This window comes from Aquarana catesbeiana, linkage group LG03 (assembly GCF_042186555.1).
Source record: "Aquarana catesbeiana isolate 2022-GZ linkage group LG03, ASM4218655v1, whole genome shotgun sequence".
Taxonomy (NCBI): domain Eukaryota; kingdom Metazoa; phylum Chordata; class Amphibia; order Anura; family Ranidae; genus Aquarana; species Aquarana catesbeiana.
Genome location: NC_133326.1, coordinates 29,137,840 through 29,155,809, shown reverse-complemented (window position 1 = coordinate 29,155,809; position 17,970 = coordinate 29,137,840). Strand labels below are relative to the sequence as shown.

General features: G+C 41.7%; 1 protein-coding gene across 2 annotated transcripts in view; it reads left to right on the top strand.

The window, feature by feature from the left end:
- MCTP2 (multiple C2 and transmembrane domain containing 2) overlaps positions 1-17,970 on the top strand; it is a 337,462-nt gene that overhangs the window by 160,775 nt on the left and 158,717 nt on the right. For both annotated transcript variants that reach the window (XM_073618403.1, XM_073618402.1), the window contains exons 5-7: positions 6,078-6,220; positions 9,335-9,411; positions 13,869-13,980. In XM_073618403.1, coding sequence (XP_073474504.1) covers positions 6,078-6,220; positions 9,335-9,411; positions 13,869-13,980 — 332 coding nt within the window. The remainder of the gene's footprint in view (positions 1-6,077; positions 6,221-9,334; positions 9,412-13,868; positions 13,981-17,970) is intronic.

The window sequence follows — 17,970 nt, the reverse complement described above, 5'->3', positions numbered from 1 at the left end:
AGCTACAAAAACTGTAGCTGCTGACTTTTAATAAACAGTCACTCACCTGTCCCAGGATCCAGTGATGTGCTCGGCCCAGCCGTTTTTACCTTGTGTCCTCTCTCCCTGGCGCAGGCATCTTTACTATGCGGCTTCACAGCCGGGTGCCCACTGCACACTGTGAATGGTTCCGCAGTCTTGTGCGACCTGTCACATGTCCCAGAAGACTGCGGGAGAGAGGGGGAAGGAGAACTTCCACTTCTGATCGCCTAGGCGGTTGGAGCGGGTACCTGTCAAAATCGGGTACCCACTCGACCCCCCCCCCTCCAAAAGCTCCATTTTCCAAAGCGGAGCGGGGAGGAGGCCTTAAAGTGGTTTTAAACCCTTTACAACCACTTTTTACTACAGGCAAGCCTATAATTAGGCTTACCTGTAGCTACACTGGATATCCTCTAAACCTGCACATGCGCACTTAAGCAAACTGAAGCAACGGCACTCACGTGCCGTTGCTTCAGTAAGACTGTGCCGTTACCGGCAGCTCCCGTACGCATGCGCGGGAGTGACGTCATCGCAGCTCCGGCCAATCACAGCTCCGGAGCCACGATACCCGGAAGTAACCCCTGGGAGCGATGTCGGCCGCCGGAGCGGTGAACGAGGACAGCTGCGGGGGCTTCAATCTCAGGTAAGTAATTCATAATGAGCTTGTATGCTATGCATACGAGCTCATTATGCCTTTGTCTTGCAGGTTTTTTTTTTTGGTTTTTTTTAAGAGTTTGCAACCACTTTAAAGCGGAACTTCCCCTTTTAGGTGGAGCTCTGCTTTACATTGCATAGGGGGTTTTTCACTGTCGGGGGGGGGGGGAAGGATGTGGAACTCCCTTCCACAATCGGTGGTGTCAGCAGGAAGTATTGACAGTTCTAAAATCTTTTGGACGAGCATCTTAGTGAATACAGTACATAGGGATATGAGAAATGATTTTCAACATGAACCCACACAACTTAAACTGAATGGATTAGTGTCTTTATTCAACCTTACCAACTATGTAACAATTTTTTCAGTGTTGTCTGGAATAGCGCAGAAGAATATTAATATTGTGTCTTAATTCTCTGTTATATTTTGTCATGCACATTGCTTTTTTTTTTTTTTTTTTTGTCGCCTAAATATTTTTAATGACATTGATGATATTTGAGCACGTGGGTTTGTCCGATGCCTTTCTCATATTGTCTCGGCGCTGGCACCCAGTTGACGCGCTGTCACCAGCCTCATCTGTGCGTCCCGTCGCTGTAGATCGGCCTCACATAAAGCAGCTAGTTGAGATGTTACCACGGCTTTGACAGTAAGACAATATGGTGAGACGCGGCAGCTCCGTGTGTTCCTCCTCAATTATTCCCTTCAACAATTAACACTGTGCTAACCTGACACATTTCCTCGTCCCGGCTTTGTAAATCGCTGCCCCTTCTTCTATTAATTCCAGGCATTAATATTTCCTTTCACACAAGTGGCCGCCATTCACCCGTCAAGCGGTGTGAACATTATGTAGCTGTCAAGATGCCTAGGGATTACCCAGCATGCACCGCCTGTGAGAAAGTGACACCATGGAGGCCCACTTCTGAGATATTTATTTTGAAAGTAAGCTGACGGGCATGAAGCCCTGATCCCTGAGTAGCAATCTCATTTAATTAAAGCTCTCTTTTTATTAGAGATTTTCCCACTGTTTCCCTTTCTTTTCTTTTTTTTTTTTTTTTTTAAATTAAATATATCCAAATGATTGGCCGATCCTCCAGGAAATGTGCCATAATGAACTTGGGATGAACCGTTCTCAATGTTCCGTACCTTATACATGGCAATAAAAAACTGTGTGTAATATCCGGGAGGGCTGTCACCCTGTTCTTCTGTTTTGTAGTCATGTTGGAGTTTCCGATGTTGACCATGTTGGGGGTATATTTATAAAGACATTTGTGATTCTGAGGCTTGGTGCACTGGCCAAATAAAATTAAAAAAAATTGCCATTTTTGTCTTGAAAATTTTGCAAATGCAGAATCAACTGCTAGGAGCTACATACTGGAGGAGAAAGATGTGTAGATAAATAACATGTTGTCATCACCTTTTGCTTAGAAGACTTTGCAGTGGTAGATGTTGAGAGATCTGTATATCAAGGGGTGTATTTAAATAATAAAAAAAAAAAAATATATATATATATATATATATATATATATATATATATATATATGTAAGTAATGTGTATGTATATATAACAAAAACATTCACACTTAGGATAAACCGTGAACTAACAAAAACTCTATGCAGCAGCTGTTTTCAATCTAGTGATAAATGTGAAAACGGTGTCTTAGACCCCTTTCACACTGCTAGCGCCTGGGGGCGTCAGCGGTAAAGCGGCGCTATTTTTAGCGCCGCTTTACCGTCACTTTAGCGGTGCTATTCAGCCGCTAGCAGAGGCAGTTTTAACCCCCCCCCTCTATCGGCCAAAAGGGGGTTAAATCCGCCCGCCAAACTCCGCCGGAGCGGCGTTTTGCCGGCGGTATTGCAGCGCTGCCCCATTGATTTTGATGGGGAGCAGCGGTGGAGGAGCGGTGAGTTCACCGATCCAAAGAAGCTGCTGGCAGGACTTTTTCTGACGCCCTGGCCTCGGGGTTTCACACTGGAGTGAATGGAGCAACTGTTTTAGGGCGGTTTGCAGGCGCTATTTTTAGCACTATAGCGCCTGCAAAACGCTCCAGTGTGAAATGGGTCTGAGGAAAATCCTACAAACAAAACAGCGCTAGCAAGGTGCCTAATAGTACCCTGTTTCCCTGAAAATAAGACCTAGTGTGATTGTTGGTGATGGGTGCAATATAAGCCCTACCCCCCAAATAAGCCCTACCCTGTTTCCCCGAAAATAAGCCCTACCCTGAAAATAAGACCTACAAGGACTTTAACTAGGGCTTATTTGGGGGGCAGGGCTTATATTGCAGCCATCACCGACAATCATGGTAGGTCTTATTTTCGGGGAAACAGGGTATATAAAAGTAAATAGTGAAAAAAATCCTCTACAAAAATTGACATTTAACAAACCAAGCACAATTGTGTATATATAATGGGTGTAAAATATGTATCCAGTGAAAAAAAGTCCAAGCAAAAGGATGGTAATGTAGCAAAAAGGTGAAGTAAACGTCCTTATGAACGTGCTGTATATCCCACTGTGAAAGAAGCAACAAACGCTGGTACTCCCAGCTGATTCATATACAAGTGAAATTCATACTATCCCACAGTGAATGATACAACAAAGGTAGGTACTCTCAGCTGATACATAAACAGGTAAATCCCTACTTACCAAATGGAGTTGACCCTCGTTACCATATAGCAAGAGAGGTCAAATGCACTTTGTGGCCTCAAAGACCCGTGGAAACAGGAACCGGCCCCCGATGGTAACTGATGATCCGTGGTCCCAAGGAGCAGCCCAGAGAGGGATCCTCCACTCTTCGAGGTCCAACCAACGATCAGGTCTCAGCTAACACAGGCTCCACTCAGACTCCAGCCGATAACTCCCTTCCACTCTCTGTGCTCCAGATGGACAAATGACATTTAAAAATAAAAGAGAAACTGGCTCCACATAGTGTATACCAGCATGGTTTATTGAAGAACATTTAAGTGTTTAAATACAGTTCTCAGCAAAAATGAAAGTAACAGAAGCTTGCTATAATAACTGATGGAACGTAAAAGGTCCTCACAAATTCTCCAAAACTGCGATAAGCTTACTGTCTAGCATCCTAAAACTTGCTGTAGGCATCTAAAGCTTACTTCAACACACCGTGTCTCCTAGCTTGACATGTTTCGCCATAATAAATGACGTCCTCAGTTTTGCGAACCTGCATGTAGTGCTAATGCCAGCACAGCTGGAGGTTGACTGTTCTCTGTTCAGGTCGAATGTTCTTCATTCGCAAGAATAGCGTGAATTCCTACTGATTTCCCTGCTCAGCCTTGGCCCTTAGGCTGCACTCACACCTGCGCCTGGAACACAAAGATGTGCATTTTTGCCTTGCATTTTGGGAATGCGCTGCAATCGTCGGTCGCACTTGTTAATGGCAGCTCAAGCGTGGGTAGCAGATGCACTGCAAATGTGCCTAAATGCGTACTGAAAAAAACGCCCAACGTTCTGCGACCGAAACATTTCTGGACCTATATTGGGGCGTTAGTCGCACATATGGCAAACCTATTGAAGTGAATGGTTTGCACTAGGTGTAAAGCGTGTTAACACGTGAAACTCGCGCGAAAAAAAGGTGAGCAGAAACAGGTATTCCTGCTACACTCAGGTTGTGAATGGACCTTAATCCCTCTGCTGCTTTTCCCTGGATACCATTCCCTTCTTTTTCTTGGATGCCTACTATGGAAGTTGTATCGCTCTTAAAGCGGAACTAAATCTATCAATTTAACCATTTCAAAAAACAGTGGGAATGTAACTGTCACATTGGATGTGCTATTAACCAAACTGTTTTTGGCTGAAAATGATAGGAGGGTTTAGTTCCACTAAAAAATAATAAATACACATATATTTGCAGGAAAAATGGATTATTATTTTCACAGGAGCCTGGACAGCATTGTACCCACCATCAGTGGATGGCCAGGCTCTTGAAGACTCTTCCTCCAGCTCTCTGCCTATACCGGGGTATGGACTATCAATTGAATAGCTGGAGGAAGTGCTAGCGGGCCATGTAAGAATCTTACATGGTGTGAAACAGGTGTCTCCAAACTTTTTACATTTTTATTCGGAGTCCCAATCTGAGTTTTCATCAGACTCCCCCCTACCTCAGATTCTCCATCCGAGTTCCCCTTTACATCAGACTCCACAGAGTTCTCTGTTACATCATGGTCCACAGAGTTCTCCCTTACACCAGAGTCCACAGAGTTCCCTTTACATCAAAGTCTGCAGGGTTCTCCCTTACCTCAAAGTCTGCAGGGTTCCCCCATTCAGTGCAGACCCTGATGTAAAGGGGAACACTGCAGACTGGCATGTTAAGGGGACCTTTTTGATATGAGGGGGTCTCTGGTCACCAAAGCAACCCTCTTCCTTTACAAAAGAGTCCAGAGAGTTTCCCCTTACATCAGGGCCCCCATCAGAGCCACCCTTACCCTTAGCCTCTGACACAGACCAGCCCCTGTTTCTTATCACTTTCTGACTTGTTACAATCTTATGACTGGGGGATGAAGATTAAGGAAATGCTTCCTCCTGCCTGCAGCAGACTACATCATCTCAGTCTAGGCAAAGTCCCTGACTCAAGCTCCAGGACTGTTTTTAATAATAAAAGATACAGCTTCTTAATTATACCTGCATATTGTGATATGTCGGGAATTTATTGGTGCAGATTTGTAATGTTAATGATAGGTTCATTTTAAATGCTAATAATAGAAATCCTAATAAATATGCTAAAGGCAGGTTTCTCAGGTTTGTATCTGATTTCAAAGAATGCAATATTCACCATAGCTTTTTTTTTTCTTTACAGAGTTTAAATTCTCCCAATCATACATTTTTATGTGATGTATGTACATTATGTTTGCACAACATAATTGCACTTTGAATTGCCTCAAGCCTTTGTGTGAAGGATATAATAACCCAGAGCAACCAATTAAATCTCAATCTACTCATGTCAGGGTAGTAAAAAATGTATTTGGCCTCATTCACAAAGCCGTACTTAAGCATACAACTGTACACATGAGGGTCGTGTATTCCATGCATCCGCATGCAGCCAGTCCTACTCATGTCAACTGGGACAAGGTGGCTGCACAGTGGGTGCGTGTGTCTGAAGGCATGCAGTGTGGTTTTAGGACCAGCACCCACATGGATGTCAAATTAGGAGCAGAAGCTATGTCCATGCAGCCATTGCATCCCAATTAACATGAATGGAGCTACATGCATGCACGGAACACCTGTGAAGCTGAAACACAACCCTCGCTCAGGTGTACGCCTCAATACACCCATGTGAGCAAAGACTACCAGTTGATGTCTGTATCAGCCATACAGTAATTGCACCTTTTATGGGCTTCCCAAATAAGCCCAATAATGTACTAATTTGTGCTATTTATGTTCTTCTGTCCACCACAGGTACCAGCGATCCTTACGTGAAGTTCAAACTAAACAAAAAGACTTTATATAAAAGTAAAGTTGTCTACAAGAACCTGAATCCGATGTGGGATGAAGTTTTCGTATTGCCTATTCAGAATCTTGATCAAAAGCTGCATATTAAGGTGATTTTAATAAATATAGTCTTCCTTATGTAGATATATACTGTGTATGTTTGTGTGTGTATGTGTGTGTGTGTGTGTGTGTGTGTGTGTGTATATATATATATATATATATATATATATATATATATATATATATATATATATATATATTGTAGTTAGTAAATGTCATGGAGGCAGCTGTGGTTGTCAATTACATATGCATTTTCTATTTCCTATATATATATATATATATATATATATATATATATATATATATATATATATATATATATATATATATATATATATATATTCGAGTATAAGTCGTTCCGAGTATAAGTCGAGGCCCTAATTTACCACAAAAAAATGGGAAAAACTTATTGACCCGAGTATAAGACGAGGGTGAGAAATGCACAGCTACTGTAAGTGGAAAAGAGGGTCAACAATGCCCAACAATTTGGTGTGCAAACCCAGTGGAACTAGCACCATAAAATATCCAAAGCTGGAGTTTCTAGCACCAAGTGGCCCCGAGATACAGGGCCCCAAAGTCGGTTCAGAAAATGTCAAGCACTTTTCTGCAGCAGAGAATGACATTTTCCGAACTGATTTTGGGGCCCCATATCTCGGGGCCATTTGGTGCTAGGAACTCCAGCTTTGGGGTTTCTAGCACCAATTGGCCTTGAGATATGGGGCCCCAAAGTCGGTTCGGAAAATGACATTTTTTGCTGCAGAAAAGTGCTTGACTCGAGTATAAGTTGAGGGGGGCACTTTCAGTACAAAAAAATGTGCTGAAAAACTCGACTTATACTCGAGTATATACGGTACTTTTAATGTTGCATTTAAGAATTGCGCAAAATTAGAGAAACATTACTTTGTTTAGTTTCTAAATAACTTCTCTATGCCTTTTAGTGTCATTAAAAACAGGACAGATTTTCAAATATAAATGTATACTATATTTGTTTTTATACAAGCGTCTAATTAGAAAAGCAATATTTTTTTCAGATTTGTTACATTTTTTTGGCTATAGAGTGCATAGAATAAAACATTTTTTACAGGGCATTATCACTAAGAAAGCTTTATTTGTGGTAGAAAAAAATGATGTATGTACTACTTCCTTAGTTTAGATGCAGCTCTCCACTCAAATTGTGGATACAAATTGTGGCCCTTTTAAGTTGGACTCCCCTCACCTAGATCAGTGGTTGTCAACTTCTGAGCTAAATGGGACCTCAAATATGGCCCATGACATCCACAAAGGGCTGCACATTATTCTTTAATACAGTGAGGGAAAAAAAGTATTTGATCCCCTGCTGATTTTGTATGTTTGCCCACTGACAAAGAAATGATCAGTCTATAATTAGGTAGGTTTTTTTTTTTTTTTTTTAACAGTGAGAGACAAAATAACAAAAAAAAGTTCTCCTCTGAATCATTCAGATGTTAAATAACAAACTTTAGACTATAGAGTTACCAATTGTTTTCTTGGTGACTATGGTCCCAACTGCCTTGAGATCATTGACAAGATTCTCCTGTGTAGTTCTGTGCTGATTCCTCACCGTTCTCATGATCACTGAAACTCCACGAGGTGAGATCTTGCATGGAGCCCCAGACCGAGAGTGATTAATGCCACGTACACACGACCGGTTTTGCCATCAGAATAAACTCCGAAGGTTTCTCCGACGGAATTCCATTCAAGCTGTCTTGCCTACACATGGTCAACCCAAAGTCCGACCGTCCAGAACGCGGTGATGTACAACACTTACAACAGGACTAGAAAAAGGAAGTTCAATAGCCAGTAGCCAATAGCTTCCGTCTTATACTTGCTTCAGAGCATGTGGAACAGCATACAGACGATCGGTTTTCCCGATAGGAATAGGTTCTGTCTGAGATATTTAGAACATGTTCCATTTCTTGGTCCGTCAGAATTTTTGAAAAAATAAGTCCGATGAGGCATGCACACGATCGGAATAGACGATGAAAAGCTTCTGTCTGACTTTTTCTGTCAGACATTCCACTCGTGTGTACGCGGCTTGACAGTTATTTTGTGTTTCTTCCATTTACTAATTAATCGCACCAACTATTGTCTCCCTCTCGTCAAGCTGCTTGGTGATGGTCTTGTAGCCCATTTAAGCCTTGTGTAGATCTACAATCTTGTCCCTGACATCCTTGGAAAGCTCTTTGGTCTTGGCCATGGTGGAGAGATTGGAGTTTGATTAGTTGCTTTTGTGGACAGGTGTCTTTTATACAGGTAACAAGCTGAAATTAAGAGCACTCCCCTTAAGAGAGTGCTCCTAATCTCAGATCATTACCTGTATAGAAGACATTTGGGAGCCATAAATCTTGCTCATTGATAGGGGATCAAATACTAATTTCACTCATTAAAATGCAAATCAATTTATAACTTTTTGCAATGTGTTTTTTTTCTGTCTCTCACTGTTAAAACAAACCTACCATTAAAATTATAGACTGATCATTTCTTTGTCAGTGGGCAAACGTACAAATCATCAAGGGAGAAAATACTTTTTTCCCTCACGGTATACTGTGTGTAATGCTTGCAAGGACTGTCAGAAACGACAGACCTAATAGAGGAAATGAGGGTCAGAGAGTGTGGACACAATACATTGTTGGTTGGGGATATGCTGCAGAAGACAATATGACACTAAGAACATGTTACATGAGGCTAGTAGAGATCAATGTTATTACCCTAATTAATGTTCCCACTACAGACTGCTGAGAGCTGCAGTTTAGGCACCAGAGAACTAAACAGTAGGTCACAAAACGAAACATCGGGACTACCTTCACTTCCTGCCTCATAGCCAAAGCAGGAAGTGAGAGGAAATCCCTGAAAATTAAGGGAATCCTCGGGGACCCCTATGCCACCAGATCTAGTGTCCCCATTGAAAGGTTTCCCCTCTATTACTTTTCTGGGGGCATCCCAAAATTTGGGACTTTCTTTTACTTTCAATGCCAATGGTAAACAGGACAAATGGAGAGCGTGAATCTGTCTAACGGGGGGCGCAGACCGCTATAAAAACTGTCAGGTGCTCCATTGCCACTCTATCCAAAACTAAAGAAAACCTTTTGCCTTTTAGTTATTCTTTGTGTTACTTACAATGTAATTATTTTGGTTTTATCTTGAAGGTTTATGATCGAGATTTCACAACGGATGACTTCATGGGATCTGCTTTCCTAGATCTTCAAGAGCTTGAACTAAACAAGTAAGTTATAAAATAATCTACTTTGGGGTGTTTGAGAGAATAATGCAATATCCATCAAAATCCATCTACTATGTGTGTATTTATCTAGACTTCTTCTGTTCTGGGCAAGTGAATAAACCAGTGAAGTGTGTAATCTCTGTGCAGACCTAATGTGTACATACAACACTAGGAGGTTCCTGGTAGTGTCTCCTCTCTGCTGCTCCTGCCTGTCGAAGAATAGGCAGGAAGAACCTCCGCAAAATTGGAGGTACCCCATAAAACTGAATCATTACATGAACGGCAGTATGTTACTCAGGTGTCCTTCTCTATTTATTAATTAAATTGCATGTAAAAACAATATATATAAATATACAGAGTTAGTTGGTGAGATTTGTGCTTCTGGCAGCTTGGGAAACATTAGTCAGAGCCTGGAAACAACCTTTCCTCAATTTTGCCAAGGTTCAATAATGACTGATGGGGCCCATGGTCCACAAGAAGCTTACTTCCATCCTCAAAGACTCTCATGCCAAATATCTGAATGTTTTGGACCCCTGGATATCTTATAATGCTGACCTAAATATAGACCAAACCCTGCTCTCCGTCTGAAGTCGTTCGAAGCAGCCCTTTGGCCTTCATACAGCTGGCCCACATGAGACCACTTCCTCTCCCTCCTCTCTCTCTCTTCTCTTCTTCCCTGTTCTCTCTGCCCATCCCAGGTAAGTACCCCACTCCCATCTCCTTTCCCCTTGCTTCCTTTGATTTTCTTCTTTACAATTCTGCCTTTCTCCATTTCTTCCTGCTTTCTTTAGTGTCTTTGCTATGAACCGTTTGGCACTACACCTCCCTACTCTTGAAGAGGTGTCTGAAATTTGTACCATGCAGCATCCTTCATCAGCACCATCACTACCTTTTATATTTTGTGCTAGTCATGGATATCTTACATTACTGTGCTTTGGTACATTTCTTAAATTGTACCACCTCTGTACACATTGCCTGTGTTCTGTGCCATTATTGTGGCTCTTCACTGTTTTGAAAAAAATTCTTTGTGAAACAAAAATATATAAATATACCCAAAACTGCATGTTTTAGTCTAGCTATAAAGATGGTTTCCTTTACAGTCCATCGAAAGTATTGACAGGCACAGTGACCCATTTTTTTGGTGGTCCTGTGGTTGGTGACAATTGCATGCCTACATGGACTGATCATGATTTAGGTCAACCTGTTGTTTAGGCCAGGTTCATACATGTGACCATTTGCTAACGTTGCCATACTGTATGTCACAGCATCATAGCCAATAAAAATGTTGACAAGTTTCCCCATAATGGCATCAACTTAAATGTTCACTTGACTGGTTATGCCAGTGTCCTTGTTCATGCACACTATATGCCTACTGTAAATAGCCTGCTTTCCATAGTCATATGGCCACAATAAAAATGCTGGGCACTAAAATGAACACCCCCACACTAGAAAATAATAAACTAAAGGCAGATCAGATTGAAATGCATAAGGAGTACTTACTTGAGCTGCAACTACACAGAAGATTTCCAATTAAGTCCCATCAGAAGCAGTACTTAGCAGAAGTCTGTCAAGCCAGAACACTAATAGCATAAATGATGAACCTCAATTAAAGTGGTTCTAAAGCCAAAATGTTTTTTTTTTTTTTTTTAACGATACTACATTACCTGCATTAAGGTAAACAACCTTCCACTAGTTGTTCCCCCCACCCTGCTCCTTACATACTTACCCGAGTCCTGTATCAATACAGAGCTGTGCCCTCTGCAGCAGTGCTAGTTCTCTCTCTCCCCTCTCACTGGCTAAGAGACAGCTGCGGAAGCCATTGGCTCCTGCTGATGTCAATCAGATGCTGTCAACCGAAAGTGGCGGGGGCTGAGCTGGGCTGTGTTTTTATGGACACACGCAGCTCAGCTCGGGGGCAAGCCGCAGGTGTGCCCTCATAGGAAATGGCTTCCTCTGGCGGTGTACAGAGAAGAGGGGGAACCAAGATCGCTGAAGGAGGACCCCCGAGAAGGAGATTTGGGGCCAATACCATTGCACAGAGCAGGTAAGTATAACATGTTTGTTATTTTGTAGCAAGAAAAATATCCCATAGTCCACACATCAAAGCAAACTTGCTGATAGAGTATGTGGCAGCCTCACGTCTGGAGCTGAGACAAGCTCCTTCCCAGGCTGGTATTTTCAGCGGTGGGCACAGGACTAAAACACCTCTGAGCCTGAGTAGCACACCTAATTTTCACATGTTTTGTTTTAATTTAAAAAAAATAACTAAACCAAAAAAACAAGAAATATAACTTAGTATATGTGCAGTGACTTCAGCTCTACATGTTTCGCCAAAACTTTGACTTCCTCAGGAGACTTATAAGTACTACATAAGATGCCATAAGGGTGCTTGGGAACACTGGATAGTTGAAAAATGTTAAAAAGGAAATTATGCCCAAGGGGACAAAACCCACAAATGTATCATTCAGATAGAAATTCATTGAGAATCCCACATCTTATGGGTTACAATTCGCACCCTCCAATCAAATGGAGATACAACCACTTCAATTGTGTACCTTCACAAAGTCAGAAAGGGGGTGGTACAAAATCCCCACTCCTGTGTGGACCAGATGCAGTTCAAGTGACAAACATGCACCAGCGGTAGCTACCACTGGGAGTGGTCTGTGGGTGGTCCATGTTTGTCACTTAACCTGCATTTATCCCACACAGGAGTGGGGTTTTGTCCCCCCCCCCCTTTTTGACTCTCTGAAGGTATACAATTGGAGGGGTTGTATCTCAAATTGTATGGAGTCTGTGAATTGTAACTCAGAAGTGGAATTCCTGATATATTTTGAGCTTAATGGTTATACATATGTGGGCTTTGTTCCCTCCTATGGCTATTGGTGTCCCCTTGGGTGATCCCATTAGTGCATAAGTTCCTTATTTAACATTTTTCAGTGTTCCTGGGCACCCTTGTTGCATCGTATGCAGTACTTATAAGTCTCCTGAGGAAGCCAAAGTTTGGGCGAAACATGTAGAGCTTGAGTCACTGCACATATACTCAAGCAGCAAGGATATTATGTGATGGTTTTATGATAAGTACAGTGAAATTGTTTTTAACAATGTTTATATTGTAATAAAACGTTGTTCGATATTTTATCATATTTGTTGGAGTTATGATTTTGGCACCTTGAAAATCCCCTTATGATGTTTTCTTTTCAAATTGTTTATTTTATTACAGGTACTTTTATAGCACAGGCAATTCATGCAGTGCTTTTACATATATATTGTACATTCACATCAGTCCTTACCCTCAAGGAGCCTACAATCTAAGGCATAGCTCCCAACTGTCCCTGATTTCGATGGACTGTCCCTGATTTGGGGCAGTCTCCCTCTGTCCCTCATTCTGGTCTGATCGATATAGTTTATAAAATGCACTATTTATCTATCATAAAGTGTTTTTCCCAGCGCTAAACTTTTGATTCCAAATCCTAAATTGCTGCATTTGTAAATTTGAAAATCCATTATAAAGGAATATTAGTGGTAAAAAAAAGCCCTTGTGAGTTTAACTAATCTTTTTTTTTTTTTTTTTTTTTGGGTTAATTCTCCTTTAAGGGGTCGTGTCCTATGCCTACATACTTTTGCTAGTAGGTGTACCTAATTCCCTTCTCAAAAATCTGGGAGATAAGATCTAAGGGCCCTTTCTCACATTCATACATACACATACTAGGGCCAATTTAGACAGGAGCCTATTAACCTATTATACCAGCTTGTCTTTGGAGGAAGCCCATGCCGCCTCAGGGAGAACATGCAAACTCCGGGCAGGTAGTGTTGTGGTTGTGATTTGAACCGCTGATCCTAGTGTTGTGGTTGGGATTTGAACCGCCGATCCTAGTGCTGCCAGGTGGAAGTCCTAACACCTAGCCACTGTGCTATGTATTGCTCTAAACTCAAGATACACTAGGGCATAGTAATAGTAGTATTCCAACATCAGTTTAAAGCTCCTAACATACCAGGGGTTTAATTGGAAGGGGCTCTATTTTAAGTGCAGTGGTCTTCTTGACTGGCAGGGTTCTACATTGTGTACGCACGCACTTTGTCAGCACTTACCATCGTTTTATTTATATCCTCTAAGAGGAACATTTTAGTGGATCTGTTAAAAGGTGCATTTTGAGCTTCCAATGAAGTACTGACAGTCTTGAAAATACCTTTTTGGCTCCCGTTCGGCAGATGGCTTGCGTAGTGTCTTGGACTTGAATAATGATACGCTATTGGAATTTCATTATGTTTGTCAATAAAGTTTACCGATCTGCGGTATGTCAGGATAATGTGAAAGTTGTTTTTTGAGCAATGGAGCGTGAAATATTCTGATATGCCAGTGTAACTGAGGCAGAAACCACTTGCTGTTCAAATGATCTGCCACATTCCAAGTGAAATACAGATATTTACTGATTGGGTGTTTTTTTATTTATTTCCCGTAGGACTGCCGAAAAAGTGTTCCGGCTGGAAGATCCCAATAGCCTTGAGGAAGACATGGGGGTGATTGTGGCAGATGTCAGTCTGTCCATCAGGATAAGAGATGCAAAAAATAATGTAGGTGTCTGCACGTGGTCAGTGCATTTGTTTGTTTTGCCGATTTCAGATCTTCAACTTCCTCAGTTGTATATAAACGTGTTTTTAAAAAAAAAAAAAAAAAAAAAGCTGGGGACTGCCTTGTGGACAGTCACTTCAGCTGTATCTAATGACCAGATAAAAGCTGAAACTAGCTAAATTAAAAAAATCTACAGTGCATATGAATGTCTCCTGAGGCTTTATACCATTGGAACTCTTGTTTTACAACTGCTGTGAAGCTCCAGACCTTTTTAACCACTTCAGCTCTTAAAGGTTTTACCCCCTTAATGACCAGGCTATTTTTTGTGATTTGGCACTGCGCTACTTTTAACTGACAATTGCGCGGTCGTGCGACGCTGTACCGAAATAAAAACTTCCTTTTTTCCCCACAAATAGAGCTTTCTTTTGGTGGTATTTGATCACCTCTGCGGTTTTTATTTTTTGCGCTATAAACAAAAGTCAGACAATTTAAAAAAAAACAAAAAACTATTTTTTACTTTCTGCTATAATACATATCCATTTTTTTTTTTTTTTTTTTTTAAATCTAATTTCTTCATAAATTTAGGCCAATGTGTTCTTCTACATATTTTCGGTAAAACAAATCCCAATAAGCCTATATTGATTTGTTTTGCGCAAAAGTCATAACGTCTACAAACTATGGGATGGATTTATGGACTTTTAATTTTTTTTATTGTTTTTACTAGTAATGGCGGCGATCAGCGATTTTTAGCGGGACTGCGACATTGTGGCGGACAAATCTCACACTAAGTGACCCTTTTTCGGGACCAGTGACACAATAGTTATCAGTGCTAAAAAAATGCGCTGTTACTGTATAAATGACACTGTCAGGGAAGGGGTTAACAGGGGCGATCAAAGGGCTAAGTGTGTTCCCTGGGAGTGTTTTCTAACTGTGTGGGGGATGGACTAATAGGAGGAACACAGAGATCGGCGTTCCTGCTTACAAGGAACAGAAGATCTCTGTGTACTTCCCTGTCAGAACAGGGATCTGCCTTGTTTACATAGGCAGATCCCCGTTCTGCCTCTCTGTGGAGTGATTGCTGGTGGCCGGCGGACCCGCTGATTGGCTCCCCCTCCATATCTATTACACAAAATGACGTACAGGTAGAACGTTTTGCGCAAAATAGCCGCCCTGCTGCAGTATATGCGGTGGGCAGTCTTTAAGTGGTTAAGGGACAGTCCATCCAAAAGTTAAAGGATGGACCTGACTTTTTGGGGTGAATTAAGCTGGCAATAGATCAAATTTGATGGAGCGATTCGATCCCTCGTTGGGCAGGCTTGTAACAGTTTTTTTTAAACTCTTAAACTTTTAAAGGGATAGTTCACCTTTACTACAAAACTGCCTATGCAGATAAAGGGCTTCTGTAGGTAAAACAGCAGCTCTGACTAAAGTTGAATAAAGCCCTTGCTATAGGTGTAGGCCATTTACATACCTTTTGAAGCCTGACTGAAATACTCCCAGGACGTTGCTAAGTACTCCCAGGACATTGCGAAGTACTCCCAGGACGTTGCTAAGTGAGGCCTAGTTGTTACTGCTCACCTCCACCATCACAGGTGTGAGCTCTCAAATGCTAAGCTCAGAGCTACTGTATCAGGGGAGAGAAAGCGTATGTGAGGGGGTTTGAATCGGAGAAAGAGCTCACTCCTATGATGGTGGAGGTGAGCAGTGATGACTAGGCCTCACTTAGTAATGTCATGGGAGTATTCCAGTCAGGCTTGAGGTATGTAAATGGCCTACACCTATAGCAAGGGTATTATTCATCCTTAGTCAAAGCTGCACAGTTTTTTATCTATAAACATCCCTTACCTGCATAGGCACGTTTTTTGTAAAGGGGAACTATACTTTTAAATCTATGGGTTTACATCCGCTTTAACCACTTCGCATCCAGGCCAATTCTGACACTTCGCTCCTACATGTAAAAAAATTCACTTTTTTTGCTGGGAAATTACTTAGATCGCCCTAACATATAATATTTTAGCAGAGGCCCTATAGAATAAAATGATGGGTGTTGCAATTTTTTATATCACACGGTATTTGTGCAGCCTTTTTTTTTTAAACGCAATTTTTTGGGAAAAAATACACTCTAATGTATTCCCCACAAAATTTACCCTAATTTTTTTGTATACAGTGAAAGATGTTACGCCAAGTAAATGGATACCTAACTTGTCATGCTTTTAAATTGCATCTGCCTGTGGAATGGCAGGCAAACTACGATGCCTAAAATTCTTCATAGGCAACGCTTTAAACGCCTTTATAGGTGGTTTGGTGCAAGAATTATTGCTCTCATTCTTATCGGTGTGATATCCATTTACATATGCGTGCGGGAGTAACGTATGCGTTCACATTTGCGCGTAAGGATGGGGGTGCTTTAATTTTTTTTATTACAACCACTTCAACCCGAGGATGTTCTATGGGCAGGAAGTAGTTGAACATTTTGACATTTAATGCGTAAGCACGGGGGGACAGGGGTGCTTTACATTTTTTTTATTTACCGTATTTTGTACAAAATTTTTTTTTAATTACACTTCTTTTTTTTTTGCATTAACTTTTTTGCTATCACAAGGGATGAACAACATCCCTTGTGACAGTATCGACCGTGACAGGTCCTCTTTATGGAGAGATCTGGGGTCTATTAGACCCCAAATCTCTCCAATGCAACCGATCAGACACAGATCGGTCTGATCGGTTGCTTTCCTGGTCGCTAATGACCATGTAAGCCGAAAGTGCCGACATATTCATCGCTGCCGGTTTCCGGGGTCACACAGAGAGAGGAACAACGTCAGTTCTGTCATATCACTCCCGCGCTCTGATGGTAGAACCTGCAGAGTGATCGAGTGGGTATTTAGCCACTCAAATTACTTTAGCCACTCAAAATAAGAATCGCCGGCTGAAAAATTTCATATCAGAATGATACCTGTAGGTGCGGGCATCATCCCAGTATAGCCACTTCAACTCGAGGACAGCCTACTGGCAGGAAGTAGGTAATCCTTTTAATATTAACGTGCAACATTAAATATGTAAGGGGGCCTTATATGTCTTGGGTACTCCAACAGTTAGATTGTCTTGCCATAATTCCTGTCTCCATTTTGGTCCAGCTGGGATTTCCAGGTATTGCTGCCCACCTTTGTGTGTTCCAGCACCTCCTGTTGCATTCTCCTTAATGTAAAATGAAAAGGAGGTACATAGGGATCCTTCATAATGACCACAGCAGCTGTATAGACTAAAGTATTGGAGCGCAGATAACTCGCAAGTAGAGCCTTGTGAGAGGCACAAGGTGTTTTCAGTCATGTGCCCACCTGGAGGTGGCATCCCAGGGGTGTCAAAAACATTATGGGTTTGCACTTCACATTTTATTATGCACATATTTATCATGAGCATTACCACTACAATTGTGGTTGGTTTGCTATTTACTCACAGAGATGGAGGGTGCGGGCTTTTAAGGGCCCATCCTGATGTCAGGGAGAGGATCTGTGGTCTTTTTTCTCTTCCCATGGGGGGGGGGGAAATCTCTCTTCAGAAGAATCCTCACCAAATACCTGGAGGACTGGCTTCCGCAGGTTCCTAAAGATAGGGGACCACCTGGCTTTGGCCCAAGTGGACCCAGATAGTACCTTGCCCCTGTCTGGAGCCTTGCACCTCAGGGTGGGGGGGGGGGTTGGGGTTTTTTGTCTTCAGAGGTTGGTCCATTGCTATACCCTTGTGTAACTTTTTTGTATGCTGTGATTTCATGGTTCACTTTAATTTTGGTCACTGGGGTTTGACAAACATGGCACAGAGTAGCTCCATTAAAAAAAAATGATTAAAAAAAAATATATATATACAGTTAGGTCCATATATATTTGGACACAGGTACAATTTTCGTTTTTTTCAGGTATTTACCAAAATTTGAGAGCATGTACATCCAAATCGGAGGGAAAGGTTTAGGGATTACAGCTCTGTAGAATAGCCATACC